Source organism: Drosophila sulfurigaster, chromosome 3, assembly GCF_023558435.1.
Source record: "Drosophila sulfurigaster albostrigata strain 15112-1811.04 chromosome 3, ASM2355843v2, whole genome shotgun sequence".
Lineage (NCBI taxonomy): Eukaryota > Metazoa > Arthropoda > Insecta > Diptera > Drosophilidae > Drosophila > Drosophila sulfurigaster.
The window spans coordinates 49,891,982-49,917,254 of record NC_084883.1 but is presented as its reverse complement, the minus strand read 5'-3'; the positions used below and the strand labels follow the sequence as shown (position 1 = coordinate 49,917,254).

The 25,273-nt window shown below is 37.0% G+C and overlaps 2 protein-coding genes across 6 annotated transcripts; both read right to left on the bottom strand.

The window, feature by feature from the left end:
- Positions 1–1,021: 1,021 nt before the first annotated feature.
- Positions 1,022–10,588, bottom strand: LOC133843739 (uncharacterized). Of its 3 annotated transcripts, none has more exons than XM_062277406.1 (6): positions 10,024–10,588; positions 4,816–4,947; positions 4,258–4,408; positions 3,382–4,178; positions 2,439–2,644; positions 1,022–1,574 (listed from the first exon to the last, which is right to left on the bottom strand). In XM_062277406.1, the coding sequence occupies exons 1-6, from the start codon at positions 10,217–10,219 to the stop codon at positions 1,383–1,385; spliced, it is 1,674 nt and encodes a 557-aa protein (XP_062133390.1). In that variant the 5' UTR covers positions 10,220–10,588; the 3' UTR covers positions 1,022–1,382. The 3 variants fall into 3 exon arrangements, with proteins under 3 accessions (XP_062133390.1, XP_062133388.1, XP_062133391.1); XM_062277404.1 differs by having other exon boundaries at positions 1,022–1,604; positions 10,024–10,587; XM_062277407.1 differs by lacking the exon at positions 1,022–1,574 and adding an exon at positions 1,932–1,985.
- Positions 10,589–15,042: 4,454 nt separating this feature from the next.
- On the bottom strand, positions 15,043–25,232 carry LOC133845098 (uncharacterized). 3 transcript variants are annotated; one of them, XM_062279453.1, is made up of 3 exons: positions 24,916–25,232; positions 16,564–17,101; positions 15,043–15,810 (listed from the first exon to the last, which is right to left on the bottom strand). In XM_062279453.1, the coding sequence occupies exons 1-3, from the start codon at positions 24,964–24,966 to the stop codon at positions 15,260–15,262; spliced, it is 1,140 nt and encodes a 379-aa protein (XP_062135437.1). In that variant the 5' UTR covers positions 24,967–25,232; the 3' UTR covers positions 15,043–15,259. The 3 variants fall into 3 exon arrangements, with proteins under 3 accessions (XP_062135437.1, XP_062135438.1, XP_062135439.1); XM_062279454.1 differs by lacking the exon at positions 24,916–25,232 and adding an exon at positions 21,789–22,181 and having other exon boundaries at positions 15,044–15,810; XM_062279455.1 differs by lacking the exons at positions 15,043–15,810; positions 16,564–17,101 and adding an exon at positions 24,274–24,852.
- Positions 25,233–25,273: the final 41 nt, after the last annotated feature.

The window sequence follows — 25,273 nt, the reverse complement described above, 5'->3', positions numbered from 1 at the left end:
AGAATTGACCGCATTCTGAAATTATTCGCTGTCTTCTTTCTTTTTTGCCAGTTATTATTGGATACTCTGCAAGTCAAAACAGGAAGTGAAACCGATATAGAAACATCTGCTCGGAATACGCAAGATATACTAAAAATCCCAACTGAAGATGTGCTCTGCTCCAAAAACAAAAATTTCTATTCCAAGCTCGCGAATAAATTTATAAACTATCTCTTGATATAAAATGAATATATGTGCTGTACATATTTTCTGTTGAGATTTCTGTTTAGTTTTAGTACAACTTTGAAGATGTAAAGATCACGAAACTATGATTTACTACAAAAACTAACGCGTCAAGTTTTATCAAAGCATTAAATTAAATAACATATAGTCCAAATATTCACAAAAGTGATTAAAACGAATAAAGAAAATAAAAATGAAAGAAATAAAAAAATGTGTTTTTAATAAAATCTGATTTTCATTCATGTTGATATTCAAAAGTGTTTTTAACAGAAAGTAATTTCCAAAAATAAACAAATTAAAATGCATACAACATTGAATAAAAAAAATTTTAAATATCAAAATATAAAACATTTTTCTATTTTACAATTGCAAATATAGTTTACAAATTTAACTAATTTCCAAAAAATAAGGAAACGTCTATGAAATTAAAATAAATAAACAAAAAATTCGAAAGTTTTCATAAATATAAATTCATTATTTGATATCTTTTAATATCAAGCAGCCAATTAAATGCAGTTCAGAAATAAATAATATATTTTATAAATCCCTGGAATAAATCAGTGCCTATAAAAACAAATATTATTCCAAATAACATATTTTTGGCAAGCAGCTCAACTCTAGAACTGAATTAAATATAATTACAAATTGAAAATAATTTTCTTAAATAAATCAATGTCTTCAAAATATTAAATTCCAAAAATTTCCTAACCCCAGAAATGTATATCTGCTTACCAAAAATCATCACTGCTGAAAAAATTCAAATTCCACTTTTAATAACAAATAAAAATGCAAATAATCATTTACAGTTCTTGAAGAATTTAATATGGTTCATAATAAATAACATACGAGTACAATAAATAAAACGAATAAATTACTTAATGCTACAATTAATTTGTTCTATGTTGAAAAAAAAATTGATAAAGGTATCAATTTGGGATTATTGCACTACATATAAATCAAGATAAATTTCTACTAAGGCGGGGTTATAGCTAAAATTGTTTTACTGGCATTTGTGCTAAAATTAATTTCGAATAACTAGGACTATATGGGGATTATTTAATAATCAGCATCATATTACGATATCGAAATAAATATTAGGTTAGGTTAAGTTAAGCATTAAAGATAAAATATGTAATGCTGAATGTTCCCATGGGGCGCACTCACTGCCACTGATATTGATTGCGATATGCCAGATAATGGGCATCTTGGGCCTGTTGCTGCTGTGGCTGTGTTCTCAGCTGATAGCTGTCCGTGGAGGAGTCCACGTCTTCGATGGAGGGATCCGTTTGCAGCGAACGCTTCCAGTAGCTACCCTCACCGCCCCAATCATCGCCATGGTCCTCGTAATGGTGCTGATGATGAGCATGTTCGACATAGACAACCTAGTTAGAAACAATTCAAATACGGCGTGAAGTGAGAAACACCACAGGAAATACCAAAGAGCCCAGAGTGTAAGAGCTGTGACATGAACATGATATGGGATATGATATGATATTATATTTGAATGAATGATGAAGAGCAAGGGGAACAATCGATTTGTCTTTCGCAGGGGGAAAGGGATTTTCGGGGGATAACCTGAGGCTAAGGCTGAGGCTTTAGGCGTTACTCTAAGACACGCCCATACTTACACATTGTGGGGAACATTTTTGGATACGCTACGTTTTTGTTTTGCTTGAATTGAATTTTTTATGGGATTTGCTTTTGATTTATTTTGAATTTCTTTTACTGTTAATTGCTGTAGCTGTCCAAAATTAATACCATATCTGAAACCAAAGAGGTCTGAATTTGTTAGCACACGGAACATTTTCGAGGTATGTAATTTATGGAACTGTTTTGGAAAAAAAAAAAAACGGAAACCGCAGCTTGAAGTGAAACTTCTGTGTAACTGTGTACGAATTCGAAACTTATATACATATTTGAAGTGCTTTACCATAGGGAGAGAAATAGAGTAATAGGAGAAAAACAGAGAGAAAATACAGATTGGCAAACGTGAAGTTTTTGCCAAAAACAAAAACAATTGCTGTACTTGAGAAACAATAATTTCGTATATAACTGAAAAAAGGGTGCAGAAGATCCATTTAGAACAAGAAAACATTGGTCTCATAACCGGAACAAGTTGTGTTCGTGTGTGTTCTCCAGAACAAAACCAAAAAACACATTAGCAACATATTAAGGTGAACACAACGGACGCCCATGCATGGGCCACCTCAACTCACCTTGGACGGTGTGCCGCCACGCTTGACATCGATCCAGAAACGCGCGATATTGATGAGAAGTCCGATCAGCGCAATGGCAAAGAACTTGATCTGCAAGTGAGCGCCCAATATCTTCAGCAGCAACTCGATTTTGGCCTTCAGCAGAGTACCAATCAGCGCCAGCTTAGCGAGTGCCTTCCTCTTCTTCTTCTTCTTACCGCGTGTAACTGTGAATCAAGTTGCATCGATTAGTTGATGATCATCACAAAATTCATTAAAAAAAAAACGCAGTACAAAACAAAATAGTAAATCTTTCAGCGATATTTATCGCTTGGGAGGGTGGTGTTTGTTAGTATGAACTGCAGTGCGCGTAAGTGCGTTAACGGTAACGAAACGGTAACGATAACACAACAAGCATTCGAGGCAATTTATGTACAAAAAATAACTTAAATATGCGAGCAAAAAATCAATTTGGGCACATCAATTGTTTGCTCGTTTAATTGTAGCTTAAAAATATCGATTTGAATCTTTGAACTGCATGCTATGTAGTATAACAGCTTAAACACGCACGCAAACCGCCACCAATGAAAACTGCTTGCTCAAGCAGTGCAAATAATTTGGTGTACATGCTTCGCAGCTGGCTGCTACGACATGCACAAGTTACATGTGAAACGAAACGAGTTGGAAAAGAGATTGCGACTAAACACGCTTGCAGAGTAGGCTAAAAATATGTGTTAAATTAAAAAGTGAAATATTTAAATGCTTAAGCACAGTGAAGAAGAAAAAATTAAAGATATTTTATACTTAAATGAACATATTTGCCTACTCTGCAAGTGTAGTTAATCGCCCTCTTTGTATACACTAATTTATACAAACTAAATCTAAAGATAGACAGGCACTAAGTTGTGCTTAGGAAACGGTGCGCTAAAGTCATTGAAAACCACACGCAGCAAACAACACACACCTCCGTTACTTCTACCATAATTTGTTGAGAATTTATGCTTGCGCTTTCCACCGCCGATGCCCACTCCGCTATCGACCAGCTCTTCCAGCAGCTCCAGACCGAGGGGATCGCTTGACTCGTGATCTTGCACCAGCACCGTCGAACCTTGTTGACCCTTCTTCTTGCGCTTGCCACGCTTCTGCTTCCTCTTAAACGGCTTTGCACCACCTTCATCTCCGCCATGACCATGACTGACAATCGGTGAATCGCTCTCGTGCCCGAAGTCCACATCGTGATGCTCTGGCGCCGCCTGGACCACGACCAATGTGGCTGGTTGTTGTTGCTGTCCCTTCTTTTTGTTCTTCTTCTTGTTCTTCATCTTCTTTCGCTTACCGCCGCCGGGCTTTTTCACCGCACCCGCCGCATCCTCTGCGCCATCCTCGAGTTCTATGAACTCTACGCCACCTGAAGTGCCATCTCCATCTGCGCTAAGCACCGAGTTTTTCACCTCTTCATTGGCATTTCCATTTGCATTGGCAACTTCGACATTGGCGGCGGGCTTCTTCACAATTGGAACACTTTCATTGTCGGGCTCATCTTCCGTTTCATCCTCCTCGGCATCGCTAGTTTCCTGTTCACCATCCGATCCATCCGCCTCATCCTCTTCCTCGCCGGTATCCGCACTGTCGGCAGCATCCCCTTCACCTTCAGCATCAGCATCAGCTTCGTTGTCCGTCTCATCGTCATAGTCGGCGTTTTCACTATCACTGGACGCCGCTTTCGGTGCCTGCAGATATTCATATTCACGGCCAAGGAAACTACGAAACGAATCAGAAAAATTAAAAAATTCATCAGAAATGGAAAGAGATAAGAAACCTGAAACACTCGAAATGTTACCCGTCCATCGTTTCGGCGAGATATTCCTTCATGTATTTCGTGCCAATTTCAATTTTCTTCAGCAACGTCGATGGCTTCTCACTTATGGGCAGCTCGGAGGCGCTGTAGCCACGTCTCTCGAGCGTTGCGTTCAGCTGTCGATCGGCTTCCACTGTACAACATAACGCAAAATAATAATAAAACATTTAAGTGAATTTTGTAATTACCAAAATGTAGTAAATGTAATTACAGCATTATTGCCAGCAATTAAATTTGACATTATTTAGATTTTTTAAGTTCATTTCGTTCTCTTTGTTGCTCTCATTTTCTCTCAGCTTTGTGAGTGCAAAAATAAAGCAACAAATGCACTTTCTGGGTCTTTAAGCAATTTGCAAATTTCACTGACTTTGATTTTCTCTCGAGTGCATAAATCATAAGCCATAAGCTGAAGAGCAGCAGCGCGACAGCTAAAAGCTTTTGTCTTGTTAATTAAGAGTGGACAATTAACACCTCTTTCACTCTTGACGCCGCTGCTCAGAGCTTAGACCTAACACAACTTTGTCCAATATGTTTGCTCACCTTTCAACTTTTGCCATTGCACCGACAACTCGGCATCCCACACATCCAAAATTTTGGCCGATCGCTGGCGAGCACACGTCCAAGGTTCGTCACGTATGGGACACAGAGCCAGATCCAAATATGGTGAGATTTCTGCAAAATAAAAAAGAGAGAAGAAGATGATGATGAACACGATAGAGTTTTGGTCAGCGGAATTTGGTCTGATTTTTTGGCGTTTGCCGCTTTTCCAATTGTAAATATTTGAGTGAAAGTACGCACAAAGCCAAAACGACGGACGACGGTACAACAACAAACAGTGATAACACCTTGTGTGGCAGCAGTTGCAGTTGGAGTCGCATCCGAAGCAGCCACTTGTGGCATTGTCAGCGGCAACTTGCCGCATACCTTGTTCACGACATGGCTAATGTCTGTGGTTTTCTAATGGCCAAGCAAAGCACTCGAATGCGGTGGCATCCACTTAAAGATGCAGTGAAAATGCTCGCAATTAATCAGAGTGCAGCTGGCGGCCAGTTCCAACAAGTTAATTGCCCGCAAATTAATTAAAATTCAATCAATTGCGGTGCCCAGTGAGCGACAGCCATCACATGGCAATATATTTGTGGCAAGCGCCGACGATAGTTGATGATTTTTTTATTTTGTGAAAATTTAACAATTATTTTGATTACTTTTATTGCCTAGCTACCTTTTAATTGCACGTTGCACGTGGTAGGTTACACGTTGCCACAGCTGCAGCTGCAAAGTTTTTGGGAAAATTTTACTTTTCAATGAGCTGCGTTGTACTTTGACCCAAACAGCGGCTAATAGTGTCACAGCGATGAACATTCAATGCCAAGAGAAAGCTGCGCCTCGTGTGCATCGTGCAACTAGGATGCGACATTTGAGCCTGTGAAAAATTGGTTGTTTATCTTGCAGCAGTTGTTGCTGCTGTTGCAGCTTGTCGTGGTGACGTTAAACCGATAAAAATCCTTGTCTACAAAGCCCACGCCAAGAGCTGCCTCCTCAGCATATTTTGACATTTGTTTTGCCAACTTTGTTTTGTTTTCGGTAGTCTTTGGCAACTACCTGTGGATCTTTTCACTTTTTTGGCTCTAGGCAAGAGGGCGTGCGATCAATGCTAATGCACTCTGAACCAAGTTCAATCCCCTCTCACATTTGTCTCTCTCTCTCTCTGTAACCCTTTAGTAACTGACATGACAATGCCCATGAGCTTGGGCTCGAGCTACTTAATTTTCATTTACAATTTGAACTTTCACTGCAATTGAAATTTATGCGTCAGTCGGTTTATTAAGGCATTGTACAAAGTACAAAAAGAGGCGTGGTCAATGCGAACTGAACTTGATGATGGGTGACGTGTTTATATATTTGCATGCCACAGCCAAAGAAGAACGGCTCATTGACTGCATGTAAAAACAAAACACAACAAAACTGTAAACGTTGCTCCGGCTTTTACACATTTGGGCCAACTGCAAAATTACAACCAAACTGCCAACTACCAACTGAACATAACTGTCCAGCCATATGCCATAAATCGCAGTTACCTATAGCCAATGGGTAGGCATAACAGTAGCTCATAAAATATTAGCATAATCACCTACGAATTCTCAAAAGATAAAGTTGTTAAGTTTTGAAAAGCCAACAATTTGAAAGTGAAATACATTGTGATTACTCCACGGCTCAATGTATTTATTTAGCCTGGTTATTTAGTTTATTTTTTGGTGCTGAATAATTTATGAACACATTTTCACTGCATTCAATGTAAATGCCAAATAATATGCCAGCTCTGTGCTAGTCTCTTTTTTTCAATTTCCAGTTTTTTTTTTAAAGAATGCAGAACAAAGAATTTATCAACTTATGTGTTGGATTAGAAATAGAAACTTGTCCCCCCAAAGAAGAAACATGCTTCATCGTACCGTTATGCCAACGAGCTGTCGTTGTTGTTGTTGCGACCAAAAGAGAAGAAGAAATAAAAAACAAGCTCAATAAACTTTCACTGGTTTCGATCCATGACTTGGAAGACACCCGCAGACGACAGCAAACAGCAAACAACGAGCTGAGGAAGATCTACTAAGCAAATCGCGGACATTTTGAGGTCTGGAAATGCGATCTGGAAAAACAACATCAGCCAAAGCCAATGTAATTTAATCCTACACACAAATAAACTGACAGACGGATCGAGGGGGGGGAACTGAAAGAGGGGGGAATATTTGTTGTTCGGCATTGTATGTGACTGACCAAAGTCAGTCACTATTAAAAAATGAAATTTCATTTCATTTCGTGGAAAAACTCACTCAACACTTTTAGTTTTTCCATTCATTTAGTTTTTTTTTTGCGCTTAAAAATGTCGCTTTGCAAACGGACATGGACGCAATTTTGTTTTCAGTTTTACAATTGCACGAGTAACACAACGAATCAAAATGAATGAACAGAAAACACAAACAACAAAAAGCTAACCCAACCAGACAAGTTGTAAGCACATTTACACACACTCCAAGCACACACCAATGTATGATGGTTATAACCCAATTATGCGCATTTTTCAGGTTGTTTTTTGTGTCGTCTCCCCCACAAACTCAAACGCAAACTGTGCCGACTCCACTTTAATTCACTCGTATTGTGGACAAGCGAATCTGACACCATCATACACCAAACACCATATCATGACTTGACTTGACTGACTTGACTAAGATATCAACTTGTTGGTCAGTTTGTTGTTTACTTTTGCTACTACTATTGTTGCTGCTGCTTCTGTGTTATTATTATGCTCTTTAGAAGTTAGGGTATACTAGCTGATAGACCTATTTTTCATATGGTAACAAAGAAATTTAGTTAAACTGAATATTTCTCCAAATTTCCGAATTTAGTTAAAAGCAATAAAGATCTATGTCTATGTTAAGAAACTATGAAACCTAAACCAATTTTTAATATTGTATTTTTTTTTTTTTGTGGATTTATTAATCTAAATATCTGTTTAATTTAGTTAAAAATTAAAGCAATAGCTAAGCTTCAATAAATAAAGCAGATTTCGCATTATATAAGGCTTATCTTTTTAATTATTTAAGTAGGTTATTAAAACATTAATAAAAAATTAAATTTTTAAGGTAGGTTATCTAAACTTTAATTGCTTCTTTTTTATTTTATTTAATTTTATTTTAATTATTTTATTCCTTCATTTCATTAAAGTTAAGCTAATATTTTTAATATGTAATAAGAAATTCAGCCAAACCTAAAGCATTATTCAATATTTTCTTGTATATTTAAGTAGATTTGTTAATCTGCATGTCTGATTTTTTTAGAGCTTAGAAGCTTAAACAATAGTTAAATTTGTTATCCAAAGTGGATTTCGCTTTATGTAAAAGATTTCTTTAAAATTAGTTAAGTAGGTTATTAATTGATTCTTTTATTTTTTTTTTCTTTTCAATAAAGCTGTTCTAATTAATGTTTTGCCAATGTTAATAAAGCCTATTGTAAAGGCTTTGTTGTATCTAATATAAGTATTCATATTCAGATTAATATCTATTCATTCCAAAAAATATGTAATTTGATTCACAAAAAAAGAAAACAATAAATATAAAAGAAAAATTCTTTAATTTAATTCAGCAGTGTCAAAATTCTTTTGTTTGTTAATTTAATTTGTGAACTGTGTTAAGAGGCAAGAAATATCATTCTGCAAATTATTATATGACCAACTAACCGAGTTTCAAAAGAAAAGTTTCTTAATTTGTTGTTTTTTTAAGTATGAAATAATTTGTGTATTAATTGTTCTGTTCAATATATATAATATTGTTTTTAAGTATGAAATACATTGTGTATTAATAGTTCTCTTCAATTTGAATAATTATAATAATATTATAATTATTTTTGCTACATTCATTCAAGCAAACAAAAGTTAAACAATTTAGTTTGCTTCTTTCACAACAAATAAATAAATTCTTTAATTGGATAACTGTTTTCATTCAAAGAAAAGAAAAGTTTTGTTTCGTATAAATAGTTTCTTAATTTGTTAACTGTTTTATTCAAACCCACCCGATGACAAAGCTTTTTAAGCTAAAACTGTTCTTTCGTTGACACAATAATCGAGAACTTAATCACCAAATGGTGATTATCAGTCTGTTAATTAAGTCTTCAAGCTGAAGCAGAAAAACAAATTTTCTGATTTCTTGTGTATTTACTAGCGCATCTAAACTTCGTTCTATAAAACAAGTCTACTTCACATGTTGCTGCTTTTTATGTGCCTCTTCCTTAATGACTCGACATTATGTACAGTTTTGTTTGCCGCCTGCGCCCCCTTCCCGCCCCTGACACACCCCCTACAAGACACACCACACTTTGCTCTGCGAAATCTGGCAAACCTGCGTAAAAATAATCTGTCTGTGCTTAACGCTCAACAAGTTCTAGTTGAAGTTATAAGTATGACTTGAGTATGACCCATATTACATATGGTTGTGTTTGTGCTTCTATGCTTCTTCTTCTTCTCTCTCTGGCACCTTCGCAACAAGTGCAGGCGACCGGCTAATTGCTCGACTTACACATCAGAACTCAACTGAAGTAAAGACAATATGGAATATGGAATATGGAGTATGGTAAGTACGAAGTGAAAAAGTGTTGCCGGTTTTTACGAGTTTCTTCTTTCTGAGCTGTCGTTGTTCGCATAACGTAAGAGAGCATGTCACCTGCTCTAAAAAATAAAGTCGAAACCCCTTTTAGCCATATTAAATGCGTATTCTTGTTCTGCTGCGTTACCCATGCAGCAAGTCGTTTGCTAATTAAAGATATCGAGTTGAATTCGTGTCGCCTTGTCAGCTGTCAATTGCCACATCAACTTAGGTTGGGCTGATCAACAATAGATAAGACAGAGAGAGAGAGGGAGAGTGGACTAGCTCCAATGGCTAGTCGGGCAGTCGACTATGATATAATGGCTAATAAATTTTGAATGCGCTCTCACATTCAACTTAATGAGCAAAAAAATTTCACTGCAATAAAAAAAAACGAAGTGTTTTTGATTATGTTTCTTTCGGTATGTTTGTTTGTTTTGTTTCTCTTGACTTGTTTTGTTTACGCGTTTACATATGCCAAAAAGAAATTGTACATTTTACATTGCCGCTGAGTCATCCACACGAAAATGTTTAGCTCCAAAACCAAAAAAGAACACATATCTTCGATCTGCATAAATTTATGCTTCCACATGACTTGCCAGAATTGAGAACTTACGATTTAGTTGTCGAGCAATTGGCTTAGCTGCCACAACTGGCGACCAAGCCCGAGACGAGGTGGTGGCAGGTGCAGGTGCGGCGGCAGGTGTGGCAATTGCAGCCAGGCTCCAGGTATGCGTCAATGTGAATGACATGAGCAAACAGCAGCTAAGCAGCAGCTGCCCAGCGCCCGCTGTGGAACGCTGCCAATCCATATTTAGTTAGGCCAACTAACTAACACACAGTTACAGAAAAAAAAAGAGTTGGAACTGATGGAACTGATACCGTTAAATGTTACAGAACTGTTGCAGTCTTTTCTTCGGAAAAAAAACAAACACACACACTGATTTATATACACTTATCGACACGCAAAACTACAACGGATCTTTGTTCCATTTTTCTCAAAGCACTCTTTTGATGTGTGTCTTTGTGTCTTATGTTCAATAGAAGTCACCGAAGCCCGTTCAATTAACGCACTTATAAATATTCAAATTCAAATGTTCATCGGCCGGCACACAGGAAGAGGCACAACTAATGTCTGTTACTTCGATCTTAACACGACCAAGTTCAAGGTAAGATTGAGCCATGACGCGCATACGTAAGAAGTTTTATACCAAACCATGCAGCTCACTTCGAGCTGTTGAGTTCCCAAAGAGAGCGTAATGTGAAAGCTGCTGCTGCTGCCGTCGTGCTCTTCTGTGGAAAGTGAGCAACCGCATGTGGCCAAAGAGCCAAAAGAGCACACAAGACACACCACAACCGCACACACACACACACACACACACACACTCGTAGTTCACTATGGGCATGCTTGTTGTAGGCGCAACATAGCGGCTTCTCCATTTGAATATGTGAATTTTTTTCGGTTTTTTTTTTTGGGGGGGGGGGGACCCAAAACTGCGCCGTACTTCAATTTAGCTGTCTACTTAAGACACATCGAGTGTCACATGAGGTGATATACGAGTCTTGTAAATGGCATTTGCAGAACTTGTTGCCTTCAGCCTCGACAGGGATTAGAGTTGGGCGAAGGAATTGCATTTGAATGTCGTGCATTGAAGGGTGTATTTGAAACTGAAAGTCTTCAATCCTTGTCGAAGTTGAAATGCGAAAGTGTTTCTTAGTTTAAGAAAAATGAATTAAATTGCAATTATTCCAACACAACAAAGCAAGTATAGATTTATATATTAATATGCAAATTGCTTTAATCCTACTTCAATGTAAAAATATATTTAAATTAATATTAATACCCCTAACTGAGACATTTACCATGTTTACAAGTTTTTCTATCGGCGATGAAAGTTAATAACTCGAATCTGGATGTGCACATGTCTAAAGCTTTTGTATACGTTTCAATAACAACAACTTTCAGATCCTGTGTCTGTTCATTTAACCTACATATGTATGTACATCAATCAACTCACATTTTTCGTTTATAGTTTCTATATTTCCTTTGAAGCTTGATGTGCTTTCTTAAAATATAAATTTAAGAAAAATAATCTAAAATTAAGATTTTAATGTTGAAAAAATCTTAAGTCTAGATGTCTTATGCTGAAATTTCATTCTAAGATTAAAAACATTTTAATTTAAGATTTAAATCTTTATTCAAGAATGTTTTATTCTAGATTTAAAAGTAGATCTTGATTTAAGATTTCTTCGATTATCTGATTAAGCAAATTAAAAGTAAGAGTTTATATACTTTGATGTTCACTTAATATTATAACATTTTTATACTTAGTTAAATAGAAACATATGAAATAAAATCGAATAACTTTAGACAGAAGGCTTTGTTAACATTAAAGAAATCAACTAAATACGTATCACAATATAATATTTAAAAATAAAAATGAGAAACTCAAAATACTAAGTAAACTACAAACTTATAATAAATAAAACCCAAAAGAGTAAGTCACTTAAGTAAACTTATTTTATTAATTACCAAACTGTGCGCAACGAATACTGCAAATCATGCCCAATATTTTAAGCACACGAACCCTTCATTTAACACCCATTTGGGAGTCTCACGCATTGCGTCAACTAATTTATTTGTTAATGTAATTAACAACACGTTTACGCAATTGATACAGTTGCATCATTTACAGATTCTCTGACAGCGCTTTTTTTGTATTTTAATTCACAAATTTTCTCTAGCAAACGCGACAAAACGAAAGTTTTCTAAAATGTTTGTCAAGCGAAATGCAGCTTGGCTGGCCCAAAGCATTTTATTGTGCTGTGTTCCTTTATTGACCCTGTCAATTATCACACTAATGTTATTTAGATGTAGGCTTTTGGGCAGAGCCCAGCCCAATCCATGGCTAGTTAAGTATATTCATGGATCCGCATGTTGGAGGCGCAGTCTTCAATCGCCAGACCAGTTAGTTTATAGTGTAAAGATCTTTTATTTTCAGTTTGCTTGACAATTTCTACACCTGTCGATAGAGATGACAAAAGGAAAGTTTGCAAAAAAAATAAATTAATAATAATTCGCTGGACAGCGGAAGAGTGACCAACAAAAAAAAAAAATAAAAATCAAATACCAAAAACATCGAATGACGAAAACCACTCAACTCAACGGCGATCGCATTTTGATTTTCGGATTACGAAATTACGAATTGAAATTAACAGTCCAAGCACGTGGCGCAGACGACGAGTACTCATGCGAGTTGTATCAATTTCACTTTCTTTCTGGTTAAGATGCGAAAAATGTCAATTAAAAAGGAATAGAGGAATAGGGCAAACGCAGACAGTTTGTCAAAGGTAAAAAGTCTGTGGCCACGATGATCACATTGACATCCTCTTACGTCCATGCTCATGTCCAATTATCATGTTAGCTGGCGAGTGAGATCAGACAGCAGGTCTCCAGTTGATTGCCCCAGTCAGTCCCAGTGTCAACATTGGCATTGCCATTGCCATCCTGTCAGCTGCAATTATCCATATTTTGCAGCAGAAAAAGACAAAAGCCGTTGCCGATGGTCTATTGTCGATTGTCGGCTGGATGGCTGACTGGCTGACTGGATGGTTAGACTGTCAGAGGCACATGATTTGTAGCCAAACAAAAATGCAAGTGGCCATAAGAAAAACCTTTCTGGTTTATTTCAATAATCGGCATTGGCAATGCGTTAGAAAGCAGTGAAATTTGTGTGATCAGCTAAAGCGACTCTTTAGTTTGGCAGCAACAAGTTGTAATATATAGCCAGCCACGCACTTGACCATGCGAACAAAGAGGCAAGAATAACACAAGCTTGTTTGGTAACACAACAAATATACCCTGTAACAGGCAGGCAGAAAATTGACAAGTCATTGTAATGAGTTTATGTTGTCTTTAGAGTGTAATAAAATTAAGTTTAACAATTTGTTATTCAACTAACATTTTATTTACACGTTTATACCTTTTGCTTTTTTTCAATACTGAGTATTAATATTATATGCGCCATTTTATTTTAGTCGGTGAGACTAATTAATTGGCGCGTTAACGAGCAGCTCTGCAAAAGGCATCGCTGTGCTTTTTCCGTTTTTAATGACAACGCCGCCGTAGACATAGACATCAGACCACAGACAGAAAACTGCAGACTGCAATCTGCAAAAAACATACAACATACTACTACTAGAGACAACAACATTGACAACAACTGAATGTCAACCGCATGCACTCGTTGGCAAGGACAACTGACAATCAACTTAGCCGCTTGGCAACTTTGGCGACCGTCTGGCGTTGGCGATTTGATAGCGATTAATATTTAAAGCACTGATCTCCGCTCAGGCTCCTCCCATTAAATGTCTCGCGCTGTCTGAACAGGCTTTAATTGTGCACACTACTGGAGCCGATAAACATTTATCGAACACGGAACGAGTCTTTAATTTGTTACAGTTGTCAGATTGGTTTTTATGCGCCATTTGGCTTCTGGTTTGCCAACGCATGAATTTTGCTTTCTATGGCAGCGAATGTCACGCGCTGATCACAAATTTTAATTACGTTTAGTTATTGTGGCAAAAATTGCTGTTTTATCTGTTGTCTCTTTTGAAAACAAATGACTTAGAGCACAAACTTGATTGATGGGGTTTTTATTAAAATGTAGCATACTTTTGTGCTGACATATAAATTATTCCGAAAGGTGCATACACAAAAAGTGTTGCATACTTTTGTATGCCGCCTCAATGAGATTGAGGTTTGAAGGCAATTGGAATTTGTATTTGTTGCATTAAATTAAAAAACAGTCCACAATTTGTGGTTGAAACAAAATGAATTGGATTAGTGTAAATTTAGTGTACATATAAAAACATTCAATGAACTGTTCAACAACCATTCACTGTATCCAATTACCCGAAGTATTCTTCCATTGGATAAGCAATCAATAATAATTATTTAATTACCCAAAAAATGCATTAATCAACAGCAAACTAACCAGACGAACTTAATAAACCAATTAACTAAATGGGCTACGCTTTGTTATACAGCAATCAACTGCCAATCGACGCTCTGATTGATCTAATTTCAACTGATCTTTCACTTTGTGCAAATATTTGGAATTTTAAATGAAATTGAAAACCTCGAAATTATGACCAACAAATTTGAATCGTTTTGCTTTGAAGCCCGCAGAGGCGTCTCTAATGAAACGTTAGCCCGCACAAAAGAAGCCGTCGCTCGCTTAATCCCGCTAACCGTCGCTCGTCTGTTACCCAAATTGGTAATGTTTTTTCTGCTCCCCCTTTGGCCTTTTCCATCGACTCGTATGTAAGCAAAAGCTACCGTCGAGACGGTGACTTTGACTTCCATTTCAATGTTCGCGATAATGTCGATGATTAGACGGCAAAATGTGGAGTCAGCACACGCCCATTGTTGAGCTCGGCGCTCGGCGTTCGGCGAAAGAAATCTCCAGCGGTGGCACTTGTCAAAAGCCCAATTAATCAAGCGCTACAAAGCTGTCACATTCGATTCCCTCAACATTCGCGGGAAGAAGACTTTCTTCACAAAATTGATCACCAGACGTGGCCAAAGCTGTCACGGCAACGTTGCTAATTATTTCAGTAGTTTGTGGTTATATATTTTGTTTTAAATATGCTTAAACTTTATTATAAATAAATAAGTTACAGGCGTTGGTTCATCTTACAGCTATTTACAGTGAAAATAATTTAATTAACTTGTAGGTCCTAACTCAAACGGTTTTAATTACGTAAAGCTGCGCCCCCATGAAAAGTCGCTGACTAAATTGTTTACTCGGTGGTCGTTGGCCGCACTCTGAAAGCCCCCCCGCGCCCAATCAGCGTATCAAACTACGCGCCGGATACTTTGTGGGCAGCAGCGACATGGGATCCGTGTTGTTGGGCACCTCAACGTGTTGCTCCTGATACTGTCCCGTTGGCATATAAGCGCCATATGGATCCGAGCGACTGGCCCAACCATTGCTCGACTCATAGTTGTAGCCAACTTGGTTCGCCAGCTGTGCTTGGGTCTGAGCATTGCCGTGAATGTGCAGATGAATCTCCTTGCTGGGTGGAGGATGATGAGGCGATGCTGGTCCCGAGCCACTGAGTCCAGTTGGTCCCCACGATTCCTTGGCATGTGGATTCCAGCCGGGATAACTGAAACTGGGTGCCGCATTCTCATACGAGCCAAAGAGACTTGTCTTGAGGGTCAAGAATTTGCCCAAAATAGCCAAAGCATTCATCACGACGAGCACCTTGAGCAGGAACAAAGATTTCATGCCGATGGCCACGAGGAATGCCACCATGGCTGAGAGCACGCCAAACTTGAAGATGATGGGTATCAATGCCATTTGCAGACGTCGAATCTTGCCAAACGTGCGGCCCTCTGTGAATATAAAGTGAGAAGTGAGAGATTATTTATTAAGTGAAATAGCTTTTCACGCTTTGGCAAAGTTCGTTGCCTCAGTCTTTTGGTTTTTCATGAAAATTGCTTATTGAATCGGTATCGTTGGCAAATTAAGATTTGTTTTTATTATTACAATAATGATTTCATTAACAAACAGACCTGAACGCCGCCAAGAAAGTCCATTAAAACAAAAAAGACGCAAATAAACACATAAATATTTTCTCAGCGTTGAAAAATGTGCGTGGCTCTTTTATTTTTGCTTTGTTTTGTTCGCTGTTTTTTTGCTTTTTGTTTTTTTGATAAATATAATAATTTACGCGAGTCTAGAAAAAATGCGGAAAGTGAAATTACAACGAGGTGCTTGCTGTTGCCATGAGAAATCAAAATACCAACTCATACAGCGAGGGAATAAATATACTCTGTGTGTGTGTGTGCTCAGGAGTTAACACCTCTTAAGCATCTCTCTATGATCGCATGCTATTTTTGCTTACTTATGTTATTTCATATCTTCGTCGTTGTCTTCTTGTCTTCTAGCAAGTCAGGTTTCATTGAAAAACGAAAGTGAATCGAACAACGGACGCAAAGCGATGTGAACAAATTAAAGTTGATTAGAGCAGTCGCTAATCAGTGGCAATCAGGCTTTGGATTGCGTAAATGAAATCAACGCCTCACTAATTGTTTGGGCATTTGTAATTTGGAGCACTTTTGCTGTTGCAGCTGAACTCTACTCACCCACGGCTGATGCTGTGGCTGCTGGTTTTTCATCGTCGTCGCCGAAAAGACTTTCACTCAGATCGCTGCGCAGCCAACTCCAAAGTGTGCGGACCATGCCCCAAACACTCAGATCTGTGGGATCAACGGCAGGCTTCACTTCGTTCTTGTTGTTTGTTGTGGCTACTGCGGCATCCTTATCAGCTTGCTTCTTCACCTTCTTCACCTTCTCCTTCTTCACTTTTTCCTTCACCTTTTCCTCCTCATCATCATCATCGTCGTCGTCGTCATCATCATCGTTGTCATTGGTAACGGTATCCTCATTGTCATCATCATCATCATCGTCATCGTCATCGTTGGCCGCGTTTTCTATAGCTGCCTGGGCAGCTTCTACGGCTGCTTCGACTGCCGTCTCTGCATTGTCTTCATTGTTATTGGCATTGGCCGGCGGCTTTTCGACCTTTTTAGTGATTTTGGCGCCCAATGCGCTGCTCAGACAGCACAATGCCAGCAGCAAGGCGAGCACCGAGCGTCGCGCACTTGAACTCTTTGTGAGAAACTGAAAGTACAAATGGGAGAGGAGAAATTGTTGTAACGAGCGTATGTATATATGTTTAACTGCATTGTTCAGATATGACATCAAAAAGCCGCTTGAGACGCATTTCATCATAGTTGTCTATACGCACACGGAAATTGCGTAAACGAAAGACTTAGGAAACGAACCTGCTGCTAGACCAAAATGCCCAACGACCACTTCACTTGCCATCGTAATAACAGTTGTGAACACTTTTCAGAATGCACTAAACCCAACCTGCCGCCACTTCAACGCACTCATAAAACATTTTATGACACATTTTTTTTCTCGCTTGCAACAATTTCCATTTTGCCGCTAAACGCTGTGTCGCCTTTTATGTAATTCCCCCCCAACCTCAACGAACCTCAACTAGTTCGAATACAACACAAAACAATAAGAAATGTGTCAACATTTGCCAAAGCTGTCGTTGTTATTGTGGAGCTTAGCTCTTAAGTTGTGGGCAGCAATTTATATGTAAATATTTGCACTATGTAAATGATGCGCACGACGGAAACCCGACTTCGTCACTCGTAAATCATCCACATATTTTGCGACATTAATTAGACAAACGGATATTACGAAAAGCTGTTGGCAAAAAAGTGAAATTTTTTAAGTTGATTCAACGATAAGAATTAAGTGTATTAAATAATAAATTTGTTAGCTTTGGGAAACAAAATGAAGATGATATCATTAAATTGTCTCAAATTGTCGTTTAGTTTCCAATTTGTTGTAGTGACATTGTGAAGAGATTAACTTTGTTGAACGACGTTTGGAAAACCAAATAAATTTAAAAGTTAAGGGAAATGGCTTATTAAACATTTAAGATGACAACAATTATGAAGCTTTTTCATGTTCAGAATTGATTTTATTAATTAAAAGTATTTAAATCTTACTAACAACTGCACCGCAGGGAAAAAGTTAGGCTGCTATTGATATGATGACTATTTTGATTTTGAATTCTTATTTAATGTACTGTCTAAAGGAACAAATTACTTTTCACTCAGTATTCATAATAATATTTATAACCATTTAATTGATAAAATCAACTACTTCACAGGAAATAAACTAGGCCGCTTTTAGTTTATGTTTCTAAGTCTAAAATACTTCTTATTTAGAATTGCTGTTTATAATTCAATGTATTTAATTGTCCCAAGCAACGCAGCTTTTGGAATTTTTTAATGAAACGATACATTTAAATTGTGGATCTTCTTTTAATACATTGTCTCTAAGCACAAGTTACTTCTTAGTCAGCATTTATGTTAATTATTATAAGTATTTAATTTCAACAAGCAACTGTAAAACGGGGAACAAATTCTGCATGTTTTGATAGCGGAGCTTTTAATCGACCTTTTACTTTTAAGTACAAGCTACTTCTTACTCAAAATACATGTTCATAATTAAGAGTACTTAATTGTTACAAGCAACTGCACCGCAGGGCACAAATTAAGCCACAAGCCCTTGGCACAATTTGTCTTCTAGATTGAGTCCCAAAACTTGCAGCCAGAAGCTCTTAGACCCCTACAATGATTGTGTAATTACTGATATTATTCCCAACATTTATCCCCAAAAAACTGAAAGTCATCATTAAGTTGCTTTTCATTTTCAATTTTCAGAACCTATTAGAAACCCAAAAAGAGACGCCTCTGCACCTGCTTCAACCTGCGTATAGACGAAACCTATTTGTGATTTCTAATTGTCTTGGCCCCAAAATATAAAAATTTCCCTGGAGCGTGGCCAAGTGATATCTCAATTCGGTCAAAACACAAAACACAAATAAAGTTCTGAACGAATCGCGTAAATTATGTAGAACTAACTAACGGTTGGCATCATTCCATGTAAACAAAAGGCCTCCTCCAGCGTCCAGTTCACTGAAGATTAATCAAAACACAATTCTGAGACAGTTTAATTAGCGAAGAGAGAGGGAAAAGAATTCGCATTTCTAGTGGAATCCGTTGGCTTGACATAATTTGTTGCTGCTTTTGTTCCATTATCTAATAAGAATTGTATCTAAAATATTTCATTTTTTTTGGCATTGTGCGAACATTTTTTTATTAATTCTCTGTCAAAGCTATTGTTAAAGTTCTTTCATGCCGATTTGTGCTGAATTTGTTATTTTGCTTCATTTTTTTTGTGTGGTTGAAACTGTAAATGGAAATCTGCAGTTTGGCCTTGATTATACATAATACGAAATTATTGACTCTGTTATTATTCAAATAACTGCAGTTGCAGTCAAAGCAAATCGAAACTAAAACAAAAAGAAAGGTTCGGAAAAAGAAATGCTGTTTACGATGATGCAACAGGCGTAGAAATTCGAATTTTATCTGCCTTTTATTTGAATATAAACACAAGTGATAATAAACAATATAAGTAAAAAAGGCGATCGACTGAAAATTAACATATTTTCCGTTTGAACTGACTGATTGATACGACCGACACATAGAAGGTAGTTTTTCCAGCTCAGTTTCACTTTGGACTCTGTTTCCAACCGCATTCAAAATTAATGACTTTAGCATAATTTAATTTACATCTTTAGCTTTTAATGTCGTTCGTCGATGTAACTGAATTTTAATATATTGTATATTGTACCATTTGGTGAAATTTTGAGGCTGACTTGTATTTCGGTTTTTTTTTATTTTCTTCCCCCTCATTTCTTGCTGTATAAATATTTAAAGAGCTTTAGCCAACAAAATTTCGCCAGGCATATTTCAACGAATTGGTGTTAAATACTTTACTGCCAAATTTACTCTTGGGTTGGGTTAACATTTATTTAAATTTTTAGCACTTTTCGCCAATCACTGATGACTCAAATTAGTCTTTAAAATGGAAAGTGTTAAAGATAAACCCTTGTTGTTATCGAACTAATTCTATATTATTCTAGTTCAAATCAACACCAATTTGACTAAAGTTTTTTTAACAATTTAACTATGGGAATTGTCTTTATGTGTTTTGATTTGATTACGAGCAACAATAATTTACAATTTGTCTGTGTTATTGTCTGCGGTGATATAAACAAATTAAGCTAATAAAACGCTGATTATATCAATTAAATGTATTAAACTTTTTTGTTTGTAGAGCAAATATTGTAAAATTGTGTATACATTAATGATCAAGGTTAAATTATGGAAAATATTGTAAAGTATTCTCAATAAGTTTCCCAAGCTTTTAGATACATTTTTTGTTTGGTTTGTTTGTCAATAAATTTTAGATTCTAAAGCAAATTTTGTAAAATTGGCTTAACTTAGTTATGGGAATTATTGTAAATATTCCCAATAAATTTTTAATATTTCTTTATCTGTTTTATGTCTAAGTATCTTCATAAATGTTATCGACAGTTAAAATAACATCAGCTTTTTTTAGAGCAAATGCTGTAAAATTAAATAAAATTAAATTCTGGAAAATATTGTATATATTCTCTAAGCTTTCATATATTATACCTTTTATTTATTTCTTATATATTTCAATAAATGTTATCAACTGCAGTTAAATTTATAAGTGTTTTTTGTACATCAAATATTGAAAAATTTAGTTAACTTAATTTTTGGAAAAAAATTTTAAGGCATCACAATAAATTTCTTGAGCTTTTAGATAACTTTATTTTAGTTTGTCTTTTAATAAATTCTAGCAATGATGTTTAATTTAATATGACATTATTGTAACGCAAATATTGTAAAATTAAAAAAGCTTTTATTTGTTTTATGTGTGAGTGGGTAACTCAATAAATTTTAGCGTAATTTGTTAATTTCTTACGAGTTTTCTGTAGAGCAAATACTATTAAATTGGGCGTATTCTCAATAAATTTCCTATTTTTCCAGTTATCTTTCTCTTCTGTTTTATATCCGAGTAGATAACTCTATAAATTTTAGCGACTTTTTGTATACACGAAATTGTAAAATTGGGCGTACTTAATTTATGGAAAATGTTTTAAATATTCTCAATAAATTTCCTTATCTTTCATATCTCTTTTCTTCTGTTTTATGAGTGAATAAATTTTAGCGACTGCAGTAAAGATTTATACGAGTTTACAACGGCACCACGCCTACTAAAAGTGAACATAATAAAAGCATAAATAATAAACAATCCCTCAGCTTGCCCTGCTTCATTGTGTCATTGTGTCATTTGTCGTAAAACTATAACAATAATCATAAAACTAATAAAATCGTAGAGTCTTGTTGTTGTGTATGCAATTAGGGCACGTGTTGGACGTGAGGCACATAGATGAATGTGGCATATGAGTAATTACGAGGCTGCAAGCGAGCATTATCTAATGGTAGTTAAAGTCACAGTTCATGACACAAAAAATTGGAATGGAAAAAGCATTAAAAAGACGCTTTAATAATAGAGTGCTTACAACAGCTTTGCTTTGCTTTGGCAATTGAATAAAGAAGAAAGTTTACTTTGCTAGTTTACTATTATTTTTTGGCCAGATGACAAATAACAATATATAGAATGCGGCCAACAACAAAGGCACAATTGTCAATTGACAAATGACAATTGACTTGGCACTGTTATCAGTCGTGTCGACTCCTTTGAGTCGAGCTTAAAATCGAGGTAAGTCGGTCGCGCAATGCGTGCCAGGTATTATAATGAGAGACACAGAGAGAGATACTTGTACTCGGTATGTTAAAGATACGATCGAAATTTGTATCGTGCATTTGTTGTCGGTCTGACTTACCAGCATAATGATAGCTTTTCTTTTGTGTGTTTGGCAGCTTTGGCGGGATAATGATTTTGTTTTTTTTGGTGTTATTTGAGTGTTTTCACTTGTTTACTGTGTTTTGTCGTCTCTCGCTTGTATCCTTAATTAATGCATTGAACTTTAAAGTCTTCGAAATGCTCGAACGACTTTCACGCAACCACCGAAATCGAAAACGAAATCAATCTCAACAGCAATAGCAGCAGCACACACGCAAATTGGCCGTTTTGCCTTGCTTGTTTTGCCAGCCTGTTGCCAAATAAAGAGAAGCAGTAGCTAAGGAGATTGGCTTCGCAGATAGATAGAGATACAAATAGTAGACTCGCGTCTGCTGCGCTTGAGATGTGCCCGTTGACTGTCAGTTGGTTACGGTCTTGGCCAACTGGTAAGGTCTTTGGAGACCGAGCGCGAATCTTGCTCTCGGTTGCGGACCAGTCTTTTTGACCAGAGCTTCTTCTTTAACGTGTTTACGACGACTCTCACAGCAACGCTACTGCTGTTGCTCTCTCAGTTACAATTTCGTTTTCAACACTTTCTTCACAATTTTCCCCTAAACGGCAGCAGCAGCGAACAGCAACAGCAGACGATCTCTAAAAGTGCCGACTCAACTTGGTGTTCCATTGTTGACTTTATTACGAATAGTCGTGCAATGGGCCAGAGACAGCAAAAATGTCTTTTAGCGAACGTGACAAACACGCAACTGACGTCACATGCACTTAACGAGGGGGAGGAGAGAGGAAGGGAAGGGGAGGGGACCGAACAGTGCAGTGTACTCTACTCCATAGTCATGCTTGACCCAAAGCCCCAACCCAAACAATATAACAGGCCCAGCCCATTTTCAACTATGTTTGCACAGTTGTTGCTCTAGTGTTTTAGGTATTTGTCTTACCGCTAGTTGCACCTGCAGTTGCAGGGTATAACAAGTTGTGGCTACCCTCTGTGACCCCGTGAGACACTTGTTACAAAGCACAATTCTTTGAACTGCACTTAATAATAGTTCCTTTAAATTGTAGTGTATAATTCCTTGTTAGAGCATTTGCAGTTCGTCTTTTGCTCATTTGCATTTCTTGTATTTTTTTTCTGTCTGTGTAATCCAATCATTTTTGCCGGCTGCCTCTTACCCGCGCTTTTGTGATTGTTTTTTTGACCCATTTCCAACTTCAGCCGACGCTCTCGCTGTCTGTCTCTCTCTCTTTGGTCTCTCGCTCATTCTCTCTCTCTCACGCTGTATCCATGAACTCGACATTCACCAAGTGCCCTACAACCAAACAGCTGCTTTGCATGATAAAAGCTCACGTATTCTCTGTCATTGATAAGCAGCCTATTTATAACATAATCGAAGAACATTTGATATGATGCAAAGAAGATTTTTGATGTGTCCCATCAATCCATATCATGCATAACATAGCAGCTTACAGTTACAATGGGGCGTAGCTCCAAGTACTACCTTTCTATTAAGCGACCAATGTGGGTCATAAGTCAACCAACTACTAATGATGAACTTGTGTGGCTGTTGTTGATGAAGTGCAGCAGCTTTAGCAAGTTTCAAGTTCATTACTCTGCTCAAACATTTGCCAAGTTACATAATGGCAACAAGAGTAGCATGCTACTCGCAACTAGCAGCCAGGTGTGAAATCCGTTAAGCACACCACACTGTAATATGTACAAAGTGTGTGGTAATCGGCCAGCGCACTTTCAGGCCTAACCACAAGAACAAAGTGGAAGTTTATGTTTTGGGTTTTTGGGCGGCAGCTTATTTGTTTTTTTGTTTATACCCGATAACCGTAGGGTAGAAGGGAATTATAAGTTTGTGCCCGCAGAAGGAGGCACTTCTAACCCCATAAGTAATATATATATTTTTTGATTAGTGTCAACAGCCGTAACGATATACATAGTTATGTCCCAGATCTCAGAAACTATTAAAGATTTTGCTTTCATTTTCTTCTACAGTACTTGCTACAAATAGATCAACTTAGTTTTAGATTATTGCCACTCCGATTACACATATACGTAACTACAGTCTTTATGATTGCCAGAAATTTGTTTAAGATCTAATAAAAATAATGTTATATGATAAAAAAAATGCTGTTGCAATAAGGTCTTAGTTAGATTGGTTGATAGTTTGGTATATTTGGTACTGTTTGGTATATTTGAAATATAATAGTATATGCCAAATATAGCCTTCGGTATATTTCAGCTCTTGGTATAGTAGTAGTAATATAATAGTATATTGTTGTATTTCAACATTGGTTAATAATGACATATATTTGGTACTCTTTGCTACATTTCGAATATAATACCAAATATAGCTCTCTATAGTATATTAATATACCGAAAGTAGCCCTAGGTACATTTTTTGGTACACTTTAAGAATAATACCGCTATGTTTTGCTTTTATTGAACATGGGTAGCGGGTATCTCACAATCGGGCAGGCTCGACTGCAACTTTCTCACTCGCTTTTCCATGTCAAAAAGGTGTCATAAATGTTCTGATGGGCTCTACGTGTATTCTGTAACGGTTTTCCCGCGCCCAACGACATGAGCTGTCATGCTGCTTATCAAAATGATGTCATTATGGATTATATCATTTGCATTTTTATGTGCGCTCTCACACGTGTTGGTAACTGTATCACACCAGACAAAAGAACATAAGCACTAAGAACACCACGATGACTTTCTTACAAAAAACACTTAAAACATTTTATTTAAACAACAGCGAAAATAATAATAACATATTCTGACAACAACGAGTCTATTTTTTACCCCAACTATTTTGGTAGATATTCGAATAGTAACTCTGCCAGTTGGGTGTGCTAAGCGAGGCATACGGATTGTAACTGTTGTTGTTGTAGTATGTGGGATACAGATATTGGCCAATCACATAGGGCCAGATGCGTATCTTGGGATCGTTGTAGTAGTAGGGCGTGGCAGTGGGATAGTAGTAAGGATACGGCGTAGTGTAGTAATAGTTAGTCAAGCTGGCGAACGTTGGACTGGGCGTATTGTATGGATTATATGGCGTATAGTACTGAGCTGCAGCAAGCTACATAAAAAAAAAATATTTTATAAAATAAAAGAATATTTATGAGGATATTTTCAAACTCACCGCAGTCAGCGAAACCAGCAGAAGAACTGAATAGAATTTCTGATATTTCATTGTGTGATTATTATCCAATTGGGTTGCGAATAGTTGAAGCTTTAGTGCACGACTAACTGCAGAACACCAAACGGTGTTACATTTTATAAACCGTTTCAACCAGGAAGTTGCAAATTTCACGCCCTGACTCCGCTTTTTTCGCGCAGCAATTTCATCTCATGTGCCAGTCTCTGCTTTTTCTCGATACCCTTTCTGGCGTTGCGTCATTGAACTTGACTCATCGGGGTTATTTACCCAGAGTCGGTGACTCCCATCATGGGCAAAAAAAAATCTATAACAATTTTCGACAATTTGTTAATGGACCTAA

What these genes read in the sequence shown, in the direction of transcription:
- LOC133843739 (XM_062277404.1), bottom strand. Translation starts at nt 10,219, where the DNA reads ATGGATTGGCAGCGTTCCACAGCGGGCGCTGGGCAGCTGCTGCTTAGC. An exon ending in GCAATGGCAAAAGTTGAAAG is followed by an intron (nt 4,409 to 4,815) that starts GTGAGCAAACAT and finishes TATGTTGTACAG; the next exon opens with TGGAAGCCGATCGACAGCTG. An exon ending in GTGGCGGCACACCGTCCAAG is followed by an intron (nt 1,605 to 2,438) that starts GTGAGTTGAGGT and finishes GTTTCTAACTAG; the next exon opens with GTTGTCTATGTCGAACATGC.
- LOC133845098 (XM_062279453.1), bottom strand. Translation starts at nt 24,966, where the DNA reads ATGAAATATCAGAAATTCTATTCAGTTCTTCTGCTGGTTTCGCTGACT. An exon ending in TGCTGGTTTCGCTGACTGCG is followed by an intron (nt 17,102 to 24,915) that starts GTGAGTTTGAAA and finishes TTGTACTTTCAG; the next exon opens with TTTCTCACAAAGAGTTCAAG. An exon ending in AGCCACAGCATCAGCCGTGG is followed by an intron (nt 15,811 to 16,563) that starts GTGAGTAGAGTT and finishes TTATATTCACAG; the next exon opens with AGGGCCGCACGTTTGGCAAG.